The sequence below is a fragment of the Triticum aestivum genome, chromosome 6B, assembly GCF_018294505.1.
Source record: "Triticum aestivum cultivar Chinese Spring chromosome 6B, IWGSC CS RefSeq v2.1, whole genome shotgun sequence".
Lineage (NCBI taxonomy): Eukaryota > Viridiplantae > Streptophyta > Magnoliopsida > Poales > Poaceae > Triticum > Triticum aestivum.
In genome coordinates this window covers 511,796,527-511,810,013 of record NC_057810.1, presented here as the reverse complement: position 1 = coordinate 511,810,013, position 13,487 = coordinate 511,796,527, and the positions used below count along the sequence as shown (strand labels likewise).

The 13,487-nt window shown below is 43.2% G+C and overlaps 1 protein-coding gene across 1 annotated transcript; it reads left to right on the top strand.

Annotated features, from left to right (window-relative positions):
* Nucleotides 1-1,104: 1,104 nt before the first annotated feature.
* LOC123134324 (protein SPT2 homolog) lies at nucleotides 1,105-4,602 on the top strand. Its single transcript, XM_044553594.1, has 10 exons — nucleotides 1,105-1,787; nucleotides 2,054-2,126; nucleotides 2,316-2,602; nucleotides 2,689-2,791; nucleotides 2,883-2,963; nucleotides 3,073-3,199; nucleotides 3,279-3,772; nucleotides 3,900-4,009; nucleotides 4,179-4,268; nucleotides 4,370-4,602. The coding sequence occupies exons 2-10, from the start codon at nucleotides 2,097-2,099 to the stop codon at nucleotides 4,470-4,472; spliced, it is 1,425 nt and encodes a 474-aa protein (XP_044409529.1). The 5' UTR covers nucleotides 1,105-1,787; nucleotides 2,054-2,096; the 3' UTR covers nucleotides 4,473-4,602.
* Nucleotides 4,603-13,487: the final 8,885 nt, after the last annotated feature.

The following is a 13,487-nucleotide window of genomic DNA, read 5'->3' as shown; positions in this document are numbered from 1 at the left end:
CCTGCTATGTCCTTGATGCATTTGACTTGGCCAATATCCCTCGTCTTCCTCTCCCGGATCTTAGCCATCTTATAGATGTCCCTTTCACCTTCCTTTGTGCCTAACCGTTGGTAGAGGTCCTCATATGCCCGACCCCTTGCTTCACCAATAGCTCGCTTTGCGGCCTTCTTCGCCATCTTGTACTTCTCTATGTTGTCTGCACTCCTATCCAGGTATAGGCGTCCGAAGCAATCTATCTTCTCTTTAATCGCCTTCTGGACATCATCATTCCACCATCAGGTATCCTTATCTTCGCTTCTCCTTCCCCTGGACACTCCAAACTCCTCCGAGGCCACCTTACGAATGCAAGTCGCCATCTTCATCCACACATTGTCCGCATCCCCTCCTTCCTCCCAAGGGCCCTCCTTAATTACCCTCTCCTTGAACACCTAAGCTACCTCCCCCTTGAGCTTCCACCACTTTGTTCTAGCGACTTTGGCACGCTTATCCCACTGAACACGAACCGAAAGCGGAAGTCAGCAACCACCAGCTTATGCTGGGGTACAACACTCTCTCCAGGTATCACCTTACCAACTTTATAAAAAATACATCAATATTCACAACACGAAATCACTATTATTAGATGCATCACGGATTTAATTTCCACATTGTATAACTTTAGTATTGTAGGTCTTGATATTTTTGCATATAAATATGGTTAAACTTTAGAAAGTTTGACTTAAAAAAATCTTATATGTGCAGTAAAAAAGACCGGAGGGAGTAGCTAAATAAATGGATCACTATTTTTTTTTTAGCATATATAAATGGATCACTAATTGACCAAAGATATACTACCGCACCTTTCATCATTATTAAAAAAAGATATGTACCCGTAATAAAAAAAAGATATACTACAGCCAAAAAAAAAAGATATACTAGAGCAGCGCGCGCGAGCGGTTCAACAAAAAGTACGGATGCCGATCATGCATTAACGACCGGAAGTTCCCTATTATCGGAGATGACCCTATAATTAGGGCAGAGCTACTAAAAGCAGGAGCATGTTTTATGGGGGAGTATATACGGCAAAACTCTAAAAACACCCTATTTTTGACTGAAATCGGTCATTTACGAAACCTAACTACCGACCGCATAGTTTGCCACGATTTTTCAGCAGAAATCCCATCTTTTCCCCCCATTAATTCGGGATCAGATCCTACAATCACGCCCAGCAATGTTGAGTCCGCGATCACCACGTACAGGGCTGACCACGATCCTGCCCCTTGTCCTGACTCCTGTTCTCCGGGTGCGTACATGCGCGCGCGGGCGCGCGCTCTCCCTGGCACGTGGTGGCGTGCAGAGGAGGGGAGGGTTGGAAGCTACAAAGACGCTCGGGTCGACCTACGTCACGGACGCGGGATATGACGGACCGGTGATGTTGCGGATTCCGCGGACGCGCGCTCGCGCTGGCCTTCCCTTCTCCCACCACCCACGACCGGATCGGCCGTGGCTCGGCCATCGATCGCGATCGCGCTATATTGGCGTAGCGCGGAGGCGGCGTTGGCTCCCACCCCGGTCTCGTACGATGATAACATGGGATCGGCGAGGCGGCTGCCGCTTCTCCTCGTCCCGCTCCCGCTCCCGCTCCCGCATGGAGGAGGAGGCGCGTCGGGAATCTCCCGCTATAAGTACCGAGGCCACCCACCCCCGCCCACGCGCGCGCGGCTCCCTCAACCAGACGAGACGAGACGAGACGCGAGGCCCCTCCTCGATTGATCCGCGTCGACCCCCGCTCGATCGTCATACGTCAGGTGAGCTCTCTCGTTCCGAGCGGTTGCGCTGCGCGTCAAGCTAGGGTTCCTGGTTTTTCGCCGAATTTCTCGCTGGATCGCAGCCCGGAAAACGTCTTCTCGATCGTTTCCTTTTCGACGTAAATCTTTCCTTCGGTGCAACAAATCTGTTTACTTTTTTCCGGAGACGATTTGCAGGCGATCTTGTTTTTTTCTTGCTGAACACGATCATGATTTTTATATTATAGGTTTATTAAACACCGTACCCTATGCGATCGTTCTTGCAGGCATTAATCACTCGGAGTTTCATACGACAAGATCACCGCGGAGATGTCGGGCTATGACGACAATGAAACCAACGTAATTTCAATCTCGCTCTTTCTCTATTGGAAATTTGGAATCCTTTGTCTCTTCATTATTGGAGATCCTAGCACAAATTCACAACCACGAGCCAATGCGATCTGCAGAATTAGCACTTTGATAGACTATTGCAGCCTTTATTTCCAATCTAACTGATGCTATGTATCGCAAACACATATGTGCATCCAGCTAGTGGAGGACGAGTATGACGACCTTGATGATTTCATCGTCGGAAGCGACGATGAGGGCGACAATGTGGCCCAGGAGGACGAGGAGGAGCTGCCGGAGGCTGAGGAGGTAGAAGTGGAAGAAGAGTATGAGGAGGAAGAGGAAGAAGAGCCGCCGGCTGGCACGCAGGAAATCCTTTCCTTCAGGGAGCAATTAAAGGCCAAATTAAGGAAACAACATCAGTCTAACGGCGCTGACTACGGGAACCCTAGCTGTTCGTCGTCTGATCAACCGCCGGTCAGGTCCAGGTGAGTTTTCGCTCGGTCTCTTGTTTTTGATTTGATTCTAGCATCCTCTTTCAGTTGTTAACGGCGTCAGTAATAACTTGTTGCAGATTTGGCAACTTCTTTGGCCCGTCCACGCCGGCACTTGCTCCCCGGCTCATCGAGGCGGGGTGCTCATCCATAATGCAGGAGAACCAGAACCTGCCGTCCAGAGTATGTCCTGCTAATCAAACTGTTTTGATCCTGAAGTATGCAACTCTTTGAACTGTCCGGTGACTCACCGGAACATCATAATTATCTGCAGAAACATGCTGCTCCGTCATCGGCTTCGAAGATGCAGCCAAGTGCGAGCGCCCATGAGCAGAAACCAAAGATCGTACCTCAGGTTTGAAGGGTTTGGCTTTGACATTACCACATCAATTATTAACTTGTTATGCTGTTGAGATGGCATATGAGAATTTGGTATGAGAATTTGGGTGGTTTGGCATTTGCAGGTGAAACGTAAGGTTGACACGCTTCGTGAGAACAGGGACTACTCGAACCTGTTCTCGGACGATGCCGATACACCTCCCCCAACAGAGGAACGTGCAGAAAATAAGCCTGTCGTGGCCACAAAATCTGGTGAGTATGAACTCGGTAGATCTTTCCATAGCCCTAATTTTTTGTGCTTAATTATTTTGACATTGTGTATATATGGTAGACGGCGAAGCTCATCGGATGAAACCAATGCAATCTGCTGCGACAAACAAGAAGATGCCCACAAACCATCCTGCCAGACCATCAAAAGACCATGGATCCATCCAGAGCCGCGTGCAAAACAAGGTGGTCTCTCAGGTTAAGAAGGAGCCACTGACAAACGGGAGGAAACCGATTGCTGCTGCCAGGAACGGATCCAGACCGACCAACGGCACCACCAAAGCTCGTCCGGGGTTGCAGCCATCCGCAAATGGCCAAAACCCGCAGCGCTCGATGCAGAGCAAGAGCCCGCAGACGTTGCCTTCTGCCCAGCCGCAGCAGCAGCGGCCACCGAAACTGCAGGGTCAGAGGCAGCAGAACTGCACCCCTCCTTCGTCGCAAGTTCGAAGGGTGAATTCTTCTGTGCAGGGCCAGCAGCCTGCGCACAAGGGTTCTGCTCTGCCTCGGGACAGAACAAAATTAGGGCAGAAGCAGCTGGCTCCTTCCTCCAAACCAAAGGTGACATTTCTTGATTTGTCTCTTGTGCTTTTGCTCTCACCGATATGATAATAATCCTATCAAGACTACGGAAATATCACCAGCCATTCAGGAATGTGTATCTGAATCTATTCCTCCTTGTTTGCAGCCATCTCCAATAAGTGCGGTTTACAGTGATCCCGCAAAGAAAAAGGGTGTAGTGAAGAGGAAACTCAGTGACGCTGAGAAAGTTCGTCAAATGGTCAGAGATGTGTTCAAGTATGGTTTGCTTATTATTAACCTAGTCTTTGATATTATTATTACCCTTATTGTTTGTTCACCGACCTCGATCCAGTCGGTGAAGTAGTTCTAGCCCACTAGAGATGAAGCCGAGCAATTTGTGTGGTGCTTCTTCGCTGATTGCTGCTACGTTTGTGCTTATGTGCAGCTACGACCCGGGCAAGTATGGCAAGGATGTAGATGATGATAGGGACATGGAAGCAGGTTATGCCACCATACAGATGGAGGAGAGAAGAAGGTACGTACTTATCAAATTGCCTTCTTACCGAAAGTTGCAAACGATGATTTTGCCTATTCCTTGCTGATTTTCCCCTTGCCTTATTTGCTTTGGACATCCAGTGCAAAGATTGCAAGAAAAGAGGATGAAGAGGAATATCGCCTGATTCAGCAAGAGGAGCAGCGAGAGCGGGCGAAGAAGAAGAAGCAACGGACAGAATCGTAGACATTGCCATGGCCAGATTGTATTGCCCTAGTTATATAGTGTGCTCTTTTATAGCTTAAGTTCCAGGACATCAAGTTAAGGACGGCCATATATCATGAGTACCAAGACGAGACTACATTTTGACGGTTCATATTAATTGCAACATGGTAGTTTTTGAAGAAACATAGATTGAATTTGGAATTACGAACAAAAAACTGAAATAAAAAGAATCCGAAAATTTAGAACATTAGTTTTACTTTTCAGGAACAAATTTGGAACAAAAAATGGAAGGGAAATTAAAAATAGTTAAATTTAAAGAAACTGAGATGGACAATAATAATTTATTACTTATTATTTAAAATTTTGAATAAGAAACAACAGATCTTTAACCAAAAGTACAAAAGTTTTGGAGATGCTTTCAACTGCTGCGCTCTAAGCTTGGGCTCTGAGTTTTAAGGAGATCCTTAAGAATTCGAACCATGCAGGTGGACTGCATGTATTATGTTAAGACAGATTGAGAGAAAATGTAAATACAACAATAAAAAGGAACCATCAAATTATTACAGAAATTAGAGTAAGCATGCCTAAATTGAAGTCAAGTCAAACTTTTAGTGTATGTATTATATGACTTCATCACAACTATATATATACCAATATAAAAGGATTCAACTCAATCGACCGTAAATTCACCTGCAATTAATATCCAACCTAATATGAGTGTGCAATTAATAGACTATCTAATAACAACGTGCATTGCTTGTACACATTTACACATTTACCAGTTTATAGACTATCCAATTTGGTTAGAATATCATATATATCGTAAAGTATAAGTGACAGAATTTTTTTTGTAGGAATGTTTTATCAATTCATTTTCATTTCATTTGTACTTTGGCAAACCCGTACTTTCGTCGAAATGGTCTCTAAGTAATCCACATTCTTGCTTACATAAACATCCACGCTGAAATAACCGACAAAATGCCTGCAGTAAATGACCTGAACTAGTACGTGCAGCAACTAATGAAGAACAAAATGACCATACTCGCTTTCCTTTTGTATTAAATTTTTAATAGGTTAACACATAAGAGGGTGGTAGCATTAGATAATTTCTCATCGTACCATCAGCATATATCACCTAAAGATCATTTCTCCGCCACTGAGTCCACCAGCGACATGGAAGGCACAACAATCTAACTATTACCTACTAATAAGGTGATACTCCCTCCGTCCGAAAATACTTGTCCGTGGAATGGATGTATCTAGATATATTTTAGTTCTAAATATACCCATTTGTATTCATTTCTATGACACGTATTTCCAGACGGAGGGAGTAACATTCTACAAAAAGAAAAAAAAACTGACATTTTGTGTAACTAGCCAACCAGGATTAAGTCCTAAACTTATGTTGGTGCTCGTATTTTTTCCTAGATTTATTTCAGACCTTTTCGTGATGTGCATTCAGTGGAAGGAAACGTTCCCGTCAACTGCGAAGGCATCTGTGGCGACTTCGTCAATCTCAAGTTGGTGTGCCGACTCAGTCTCTCGAAGGTGCTTTTGTACGTTCTTTTATAGGGCTGAGAGGATGTGCGTTTGTACGAGGATCTACGCCTGTCTATACTGTGTGATGTTTTTTTCTCCCGTTGAAATATATATGGGAAAAGTAAAAGAGCAAAGTGGGTGCCTATGACAAGGCACTGCCTTGCCGGTGCAAACCACCACCACAAGAACAGACAAGGACACTGTTGACGCTGGAACGCGTCACACGAACACGTCGATGTGTACCCGCGGCGCCGAGGGAGATGCTCCGCAACTCACACCGCGGGAGGCCGACTTCCAGCGCGATACGCAAGACAGCAAGTCGGCGCTTTTGGGACCCGAAACCCCACACGCCCGGAAGGGACCCCGTCTGGGCGCGCGGCGGCTATGGGCTGCCCTAGGTCGATCTGATCGCCCCTAGGGCCTCGAGGTTCGCCGCCCTGCAATGAAGAAGAACAAACGAAGAACGAGGAAGAAGAAGAACTAGGGTTAAGGAGAAAAGATAAAAGATAAAAAGTGGTAGATTGATTGATCGATTGTGTGTTGTTCAATCGGCCATCACCCCTCAGGTATATAAGAGGCGGCTGAACTTCCCGTGCAAGGAAAAGGCTTGGATTCACGTCCAAAACCCTAATCAAATTTGGATTGGTTTTGTCCGAACTTTCCAAAACTGTTCGGTTTAAACTGGCTGCACCTTGCGGGTAACTTTTGAGGTGGGAAACGACCTTGGATGGAAACGAGGCCAAAAGCAATCTTGACCGTTTCGACGAGACGAACAACTTTTATGTTGAACGTTTTTTTATTAGAGTTCATATTGAGTGTCAAATCGCTCGTGCAACACAGGCTGTTATTCGCGTTACCCATCAGACAGGGTGTCTGGTGGGACGCGCCACTTTTGGCTCGTGATAGTGTTGTATTTGGATGGCTCTAACTTTTGCATACGAACTCGGATTTGAATGATTCTTATATCAAAATCGATCGTTTCGACGAGACGAAGACAATTCATGTAGATCATTTTTCCATACGAGGCAGTCTTGGGGGCGTAATGTGCCGAATAGTGTTCTGAATACAAAATCTCAGTATTTCGAACACAACTTCGACCTTCGAGATGAGATCAGATGGCGATGGCCCAAACTTCAAAGATGTTCATATCGACAATACGAAACTTTTTCATATAGAACACTTCTCCATTTGAGGCCATTTTAAATAAATTCTTGACTATGCCAAAATCTGGTGTCAACACATGCCCCCCTGTTTTTCGGCAAAGCCTGTGTGCCGAAAAATAACTTGCACATAGCTTGCTCTAAGGACGATGTCAACACTCCATCGACCATTTTGGCATATTCTTAGGACGATAAGTTTATATCGGCCATTGCTTGTGTGAATATTTTGACGCAAGCTTGGGTGAAACTTTCTCAACTTCCTTAACAATCCGATGATAAAGTCCCATAGATATGTATCTCAAAGTCATCCTCGGAACCATATTATTCACCCTTTTGCTAGGATTTTGCTGATAATCAATAATAAACTTTCTTCAATCCTTACTTTTTGCCTGCATAAAAAAAATCATTAGTGGCCAAAGCGATGTACTTCGATTCAGCCTTACCTATGTTGACGAGACTAAGCATCGGCTATTGAATGAAATACAATACACCATGATTAACATAGTAGCCTGATGCTTGTTGTGCCAACTCTTTTGAATTGTCATGCCTAGAAATATGAACAGTTTTAAAGCAACCAAGGTAAATTTTGCATCTAGGTATACCTCAAGATAAACTACAAGTGATTCGTCAAAACATTCATAACCCTTGAATATTTGTTGCACTACTCATAACGAATCACCAAAAGCCTCAATATGTTTAGCACATATGGCAAAAGTTCCAAACCGAATAACATTGCATATTCGGCTTTGATTATTGTGCAATAAATATTTTAAGAGGCATGAGGCTTCACATAACAGCACCATGTGGAGATATATAAACAACACCAACACCATGGCCATTGTTATGAATTCAACCATCAAAACATAATATCCATAGCACTAGAGAGACAAGGTTAATATCACTTAACATGTACCTTGTCTCGGTTCCAATTGAACTAAGGACGATGTTAGAATTTCACACCGGCCATGATCGAATAGTTTCTTAGGACGATAGTTAATTATCGACCATTATCATGAGGTTCATGTAGAATTCATCCATTAAAGAATGTATAGCCGAAATAAACAAATAAAATAGCAATAAAATATTTCGGCCCCTTTGTCTTAGCAACAAAAATGTAACTAACCAAATGTATAGTGATTTGGTAATACTCTGTCGTGATATGGAAAATTATATTGCATCCATGGATCAAAATAAGTCCATGGAGGGTAACTGATCATACATGTGGATGAATTCCATGGCAAACGCATCAATGGCATTGTTGAAGAAAATGGATGATGTGCTAACCGAAGATTTTGATGTTGTGATGCGCACCTTCGGCTTAATTGTTTGTGGCTTTCATTATTTTCCTTCTTCACTTTTATTGTACTTGTTGCAACAGAAGCATGCACATCATTTTTGTCTTGATTGATCTTCTTGGGAACCCATGCCATGTTCTTCTTTTTCAGCTCTTGTGCACTAAGATTTTGTAATTTCTTCTTCTGTCAATATGATAAGCCGAGTGGGCATCTCGGCTGTGATTCTGTTTTGACCAATGGCAATTCTTTTTTGGCTTTATGTACTCTCAACTTCTTTTCTTCAGATTTGGCACTCTGAGTCTTAACAATTGATTGCTTCATCTCATTGTCTGTAGTAGCCAATGTCAACACTTTCATGGCTCTTTTTCATTTGAGATCAAATCTGAAGCAGCACACTTACGACCATCTCTTTTCACATGGTAAACTTGCTTTACCACCTCTTTCTTCTTCCTTGAGCTCTGGACCGATTCCTTATGATTGAAACGGTCTTTGACGCGTGATTGTTCAAATGTTGATCTCCTTGGAGCTGCATAGTATTGGTGAGATGGTCTAGAGTAAGATGGAGAATGTGCCCTTGTATCATACATGTTCCATGATGAATATGTATCTATATGAGCATAGGGAGGCATCCACGGCATTGGCATTGCCGGCCCAAAATAAGGATATGAATATGTTGCATTAAAATTATCACTTTGCCAATACCAATCCTCGTATTTGCGCCTTGGGGGTGATCTTGGTTTCTTTGCATGATTTGGCCGATAAGCATTCTTCTCTTCACTCTTCTTTTAATATTTATCCAATAGTTCAGCAAAGGTGATTTTTGATCTCTTACACTTGCGCTTATTCTGGCCTTTGTTTTCTTTTGGTTTGCTTTCATCGATCATTAGATTTGCTTGCTGCCCCCCAGTCCTTGGCGTCTCCATTGTAGCTTCGATGGAACTCCCGCCCTCAAGATTATGCTCGTTATGCTCTTCAACAACTTCTTTACTTGAAAGCTTGATCCCATCACCTGCAGCTTTTACATTCTCTTTAAATGGATCGGCTTGAAGCAGCCAATGCAAAAACTTTTTGCCATCGGGACCAATCGGAATAGACTGGTCATCTCTTGGTGTTTCAACAAACTTCAGTCGTCCTTTTTCAATGGTCGATTTAACTATTTGACGAAACATGTTGCGATCCTCAAAATTATGCTTGGACGAATCATGCAACTTACAATACATTCCTCCTTGGATTGATGGCTTAACATGGTAATCAAGAATTGTAATGTAATTATTTTTCAGCAACAAATCAAATATTTTATCACACATGCTTGAATTGAAGGTATACTTCTTGTTTCCTAGCCGATCTTGCTGTTTGAACGGCTTTGGAGATAAGCAAACGAATGGTTCAGATTTGGAATCTCCCCATTCGGCTATGCATTGTGTTTTCCACTCTATCTCCGATGTCTTTGGATAAGATATTATATTAGCATCGGTTTTCTTAATAGAATTTAATCTTGGCTTTAAATTTCTGAAGCGAAGATATTTAAAACATACATGTCTCAGTTGAGACCAAGTGTAAGCCAAGTAAGAAATAAGCAAAGCTACCCAACTAGATATGAACTTTAGAGAAAGCAACGGGAAAAGCTTTGGCTATAACAATAAGTCATTATCGGTCTTTATAAATGGCGCAATGGGTTGACCGATATGTTCCATAACAATTTTACTGCTAACAAGTAAATTACTCTTCTTCATTGGTCTTTCAAAATTACTTATGAGAATATTTCTTATAGATGCATCAATAATGAAGTTGCGATCAAATCTGAAAATAGGTAAATTACTCGCTATGCATACCTCTTCAAATATGTTGGGAGAGCATGATAGTGGTGCCATTTGAAGAACATCTTGCTCCCTCTTTGGATGGCTCCCCAACACCTTGTCATCATCTTTTTCTTGAATCCATGCATCATTGCTTTGAAGATTTTTGTCGGCCGAACTTTGTTCGGCTACTTGTTCTTGTCCTTGAAGCTTGTCAATTTCTACGGCACGGAACTCATAGGGCAGGAAGTAGGTTCCATTAACTCCAGAAAAATCAAGCACCGTTGTTTTCCTATGTTTGCCATGCCCTTTCTCAATAATGCTTGCCTCGTTGGATTTGATGGATTCAGAATATATACTACTTGATTCGGCTTTTTCAACCGAAGCACTTTCATGTTCCGAATCATCCTTCTTTTCATTGATAGTATCAATTGGCAATGCTTCTTTTATCTGAGCCAATTCTTTTTCTATTTGTTTCTGACGGCGAGCGGCAAAATTAGCTTTAAGCTTTTTCTTAATTTCAACCCACTCCCGATATGATTGCCCCCCAATGCTTTTAGATTCTTTCGGCAATGACACACGGGTGTTGCCGAAATTTTGTAATTGTATAGGGGGTGTATAATATGATGTAGTACTAGATGAAGGCATATGCAGTGTTGTAAGACCATACTTTTGCTCGCCAATTTTATCAATTGGCAAAGATTCATCTTCTTGCAAAACTCTAGCTTTTATTGCGGCATAATCAGGAAATAGCCCATTTTCATGTTGTTCAAGGCAAAGAGCACTAACTCTTTTATTTTGGGCTAAACTCTTCAATGCAGCCACCACTACCTCATCTTCTACAATGTTGGGCACAACCGCTCCTGTAAAATTTACATTCATTCGGCTATAACCAGGAAGGTGTGAAGCCGAATTATGAGCATCTACAGTTGTGTATGGTGCCGAAGAATTACTAACATGATGTGTAGCATATGACGGTTGAGAGTAACTGGCCAAATAGCCATTAGTAGCATGGTCAATTCTCTCATTCAACGGCATGGTTGGATTACTATATTGCACATTAGCTGCCGATGAATAAAAGGGTGAAACACTTTCTTGTATGACATTGGAAATTCTAACTTAGGGTGTTTCAAATTGATTAATCGAACTCATCATGTTGCTCATCGGCATATGAATTTGTGGGGTTGCCGATGCATGGGAGTTGGCATACATATGTTGCATGTTGCTAAATTTATAAGAATTTAAAACATGAAGATTGTTTTGCATCGGCCCTTGCACATAATTAGATGCATGATTGATAAAACTAGGGCTAGCCGATACATTATGCTCAATAGGTGATCCAACAACAACATATGGATTATTTGCATCTACAAAGGGAAATTGGGTATTCATATTACCTTTGTAGATTGCAGCAACTTGATGACGATCTCTTCGTAGCAAGAACGGGCTGGAGACCGTTCAAAGCTTCGTTCCCAGCGGAGTCGCCAAAAAGTGTGTTGACGCTGGAACGCGTCACACGAACATGTCGATGTGTACCCGCGGCGCCGAGGGAGATGCTCCGCAACTCACACCGCGGGAGGCCGACTTCCAGCGCGATATGCAAGACAGCAAGCCGGCGCTTTTGGGACCCGAAACCCCACACACCCGGGAGGGACGGCGGCTATGGGCTGCCCTAGGTCGACCTGATCGCCCCTAGGGCCTCAAGGTTCGCCGCCCTGCAATGAAGAAGAACGAACAAAGAACGAGGAAGAAGAAGAACTAGGGTTAAGGAGAAAAGATAAAAGATAAAAAATGGTAGATTGATTGATCGATTGTGTGTTGTTCAATCGGCCATCACCCCTCAGGTATATAAGAGGCGGCTGGACTTCCCGTGCAAGGAAAAGGCTTGGATTCACGTCCAAAACCCTAATCAAATTCGGATTGGTTTTGTCCGAACTTTCCAAAACTGTTCGGTTTAAACTGGCTGCACCTTGCGGGTAACTTTTGAGGTGGTAAACGACCTTGGATGGAAACGAGCCCAAAAGCAATCTTGACCGTTTCGACGAGACGAACAACTTTTATGTTGAACGTTTTTTTATTAGAGTTCATCTTGAGTGTCAAATCGCTCGTGCAACACAGGCTGTTATTCGCACTACCCATCAGATAGGGTGTCTGGTGGGGCGCGCCACTTTTGGCTCGTGATAGTGTTGTATTCGGATGGCTCTAACTTTTGCATATGAACTCGGATTTAAACGATTCTTATATCAAAATCGATCGTTTCGACGAGACGAAGACAATCCATGTAAATCATTTTTTCATACGAGGCAGTCTTGGGGCGTAATGTGCCGAATAGTGTTCTGAATACAAAATCTCAGTATTTCGAACACAACTTCGGCCTTCGAGATGAGATCAGATGGCGATGGCCCAAACTTCAAAGATGTTCGTATCGACAATACGAAACTTTTTCATATAGAACACTTCTCCATTTGAGGCCATTTTAAATAAGTTCTTGACTGTGCCAAAATCTGGTGTCAACAGACACTAATGGAGTGTGCCGTGGGAGGATATCACAATATCGAGACCTTGCAAGTTGGCACAGCACCACCCGCATACAACTATCCCCATAACACAATACTGGGGTAAAGTCAATCAACAAGTGTCAGCGGCATTGACCCACAAGGTGCAAGCAATACAAACCGTGAGACCACCGATGAACATTAAACTTGACTGCAAGCTCCACCAAAAGGACAACCGGAGCATTTTGCAAGATGGGGTGGGCTTCATACGCCAACAAAGAGCAAAGATCAACTGAGAACGCAAGGGACACAAATCTGCTAGCCACAAATCTCACCTCAACACAAAGAACACCATGGGAAGGAGTTGAGCATGCACAGCAACAAAAAGTCAACGTCTGGAGCAACACAATGATGGACAGAGGGAGCAGATGGATGGCAGCTCGACGCCAAAGGTGCCACCAGTAGACCGCCAATTGTCTTGTCGCAAACTTTTATGAATCAGTTTAATACTAGCTAGTACAAATTGAGACACTTAACTTAAGACACTTATTTTGGGGTGGAGGGAGTAGTCTACTAGCTCATTTTTTGGGAAAATGGTTTTACTATTGCCCCTACATGCCCTCAAACTAAAGTTCAGGCGTATACGAGGCTATGAGCAGCTTAATCATGCGGTCACTCAAAGGAACTACAATCGATAACCTAAATTATCCAGGTGAAGAATTCGACGAGCAAGCAAAAATGGACGAACAGA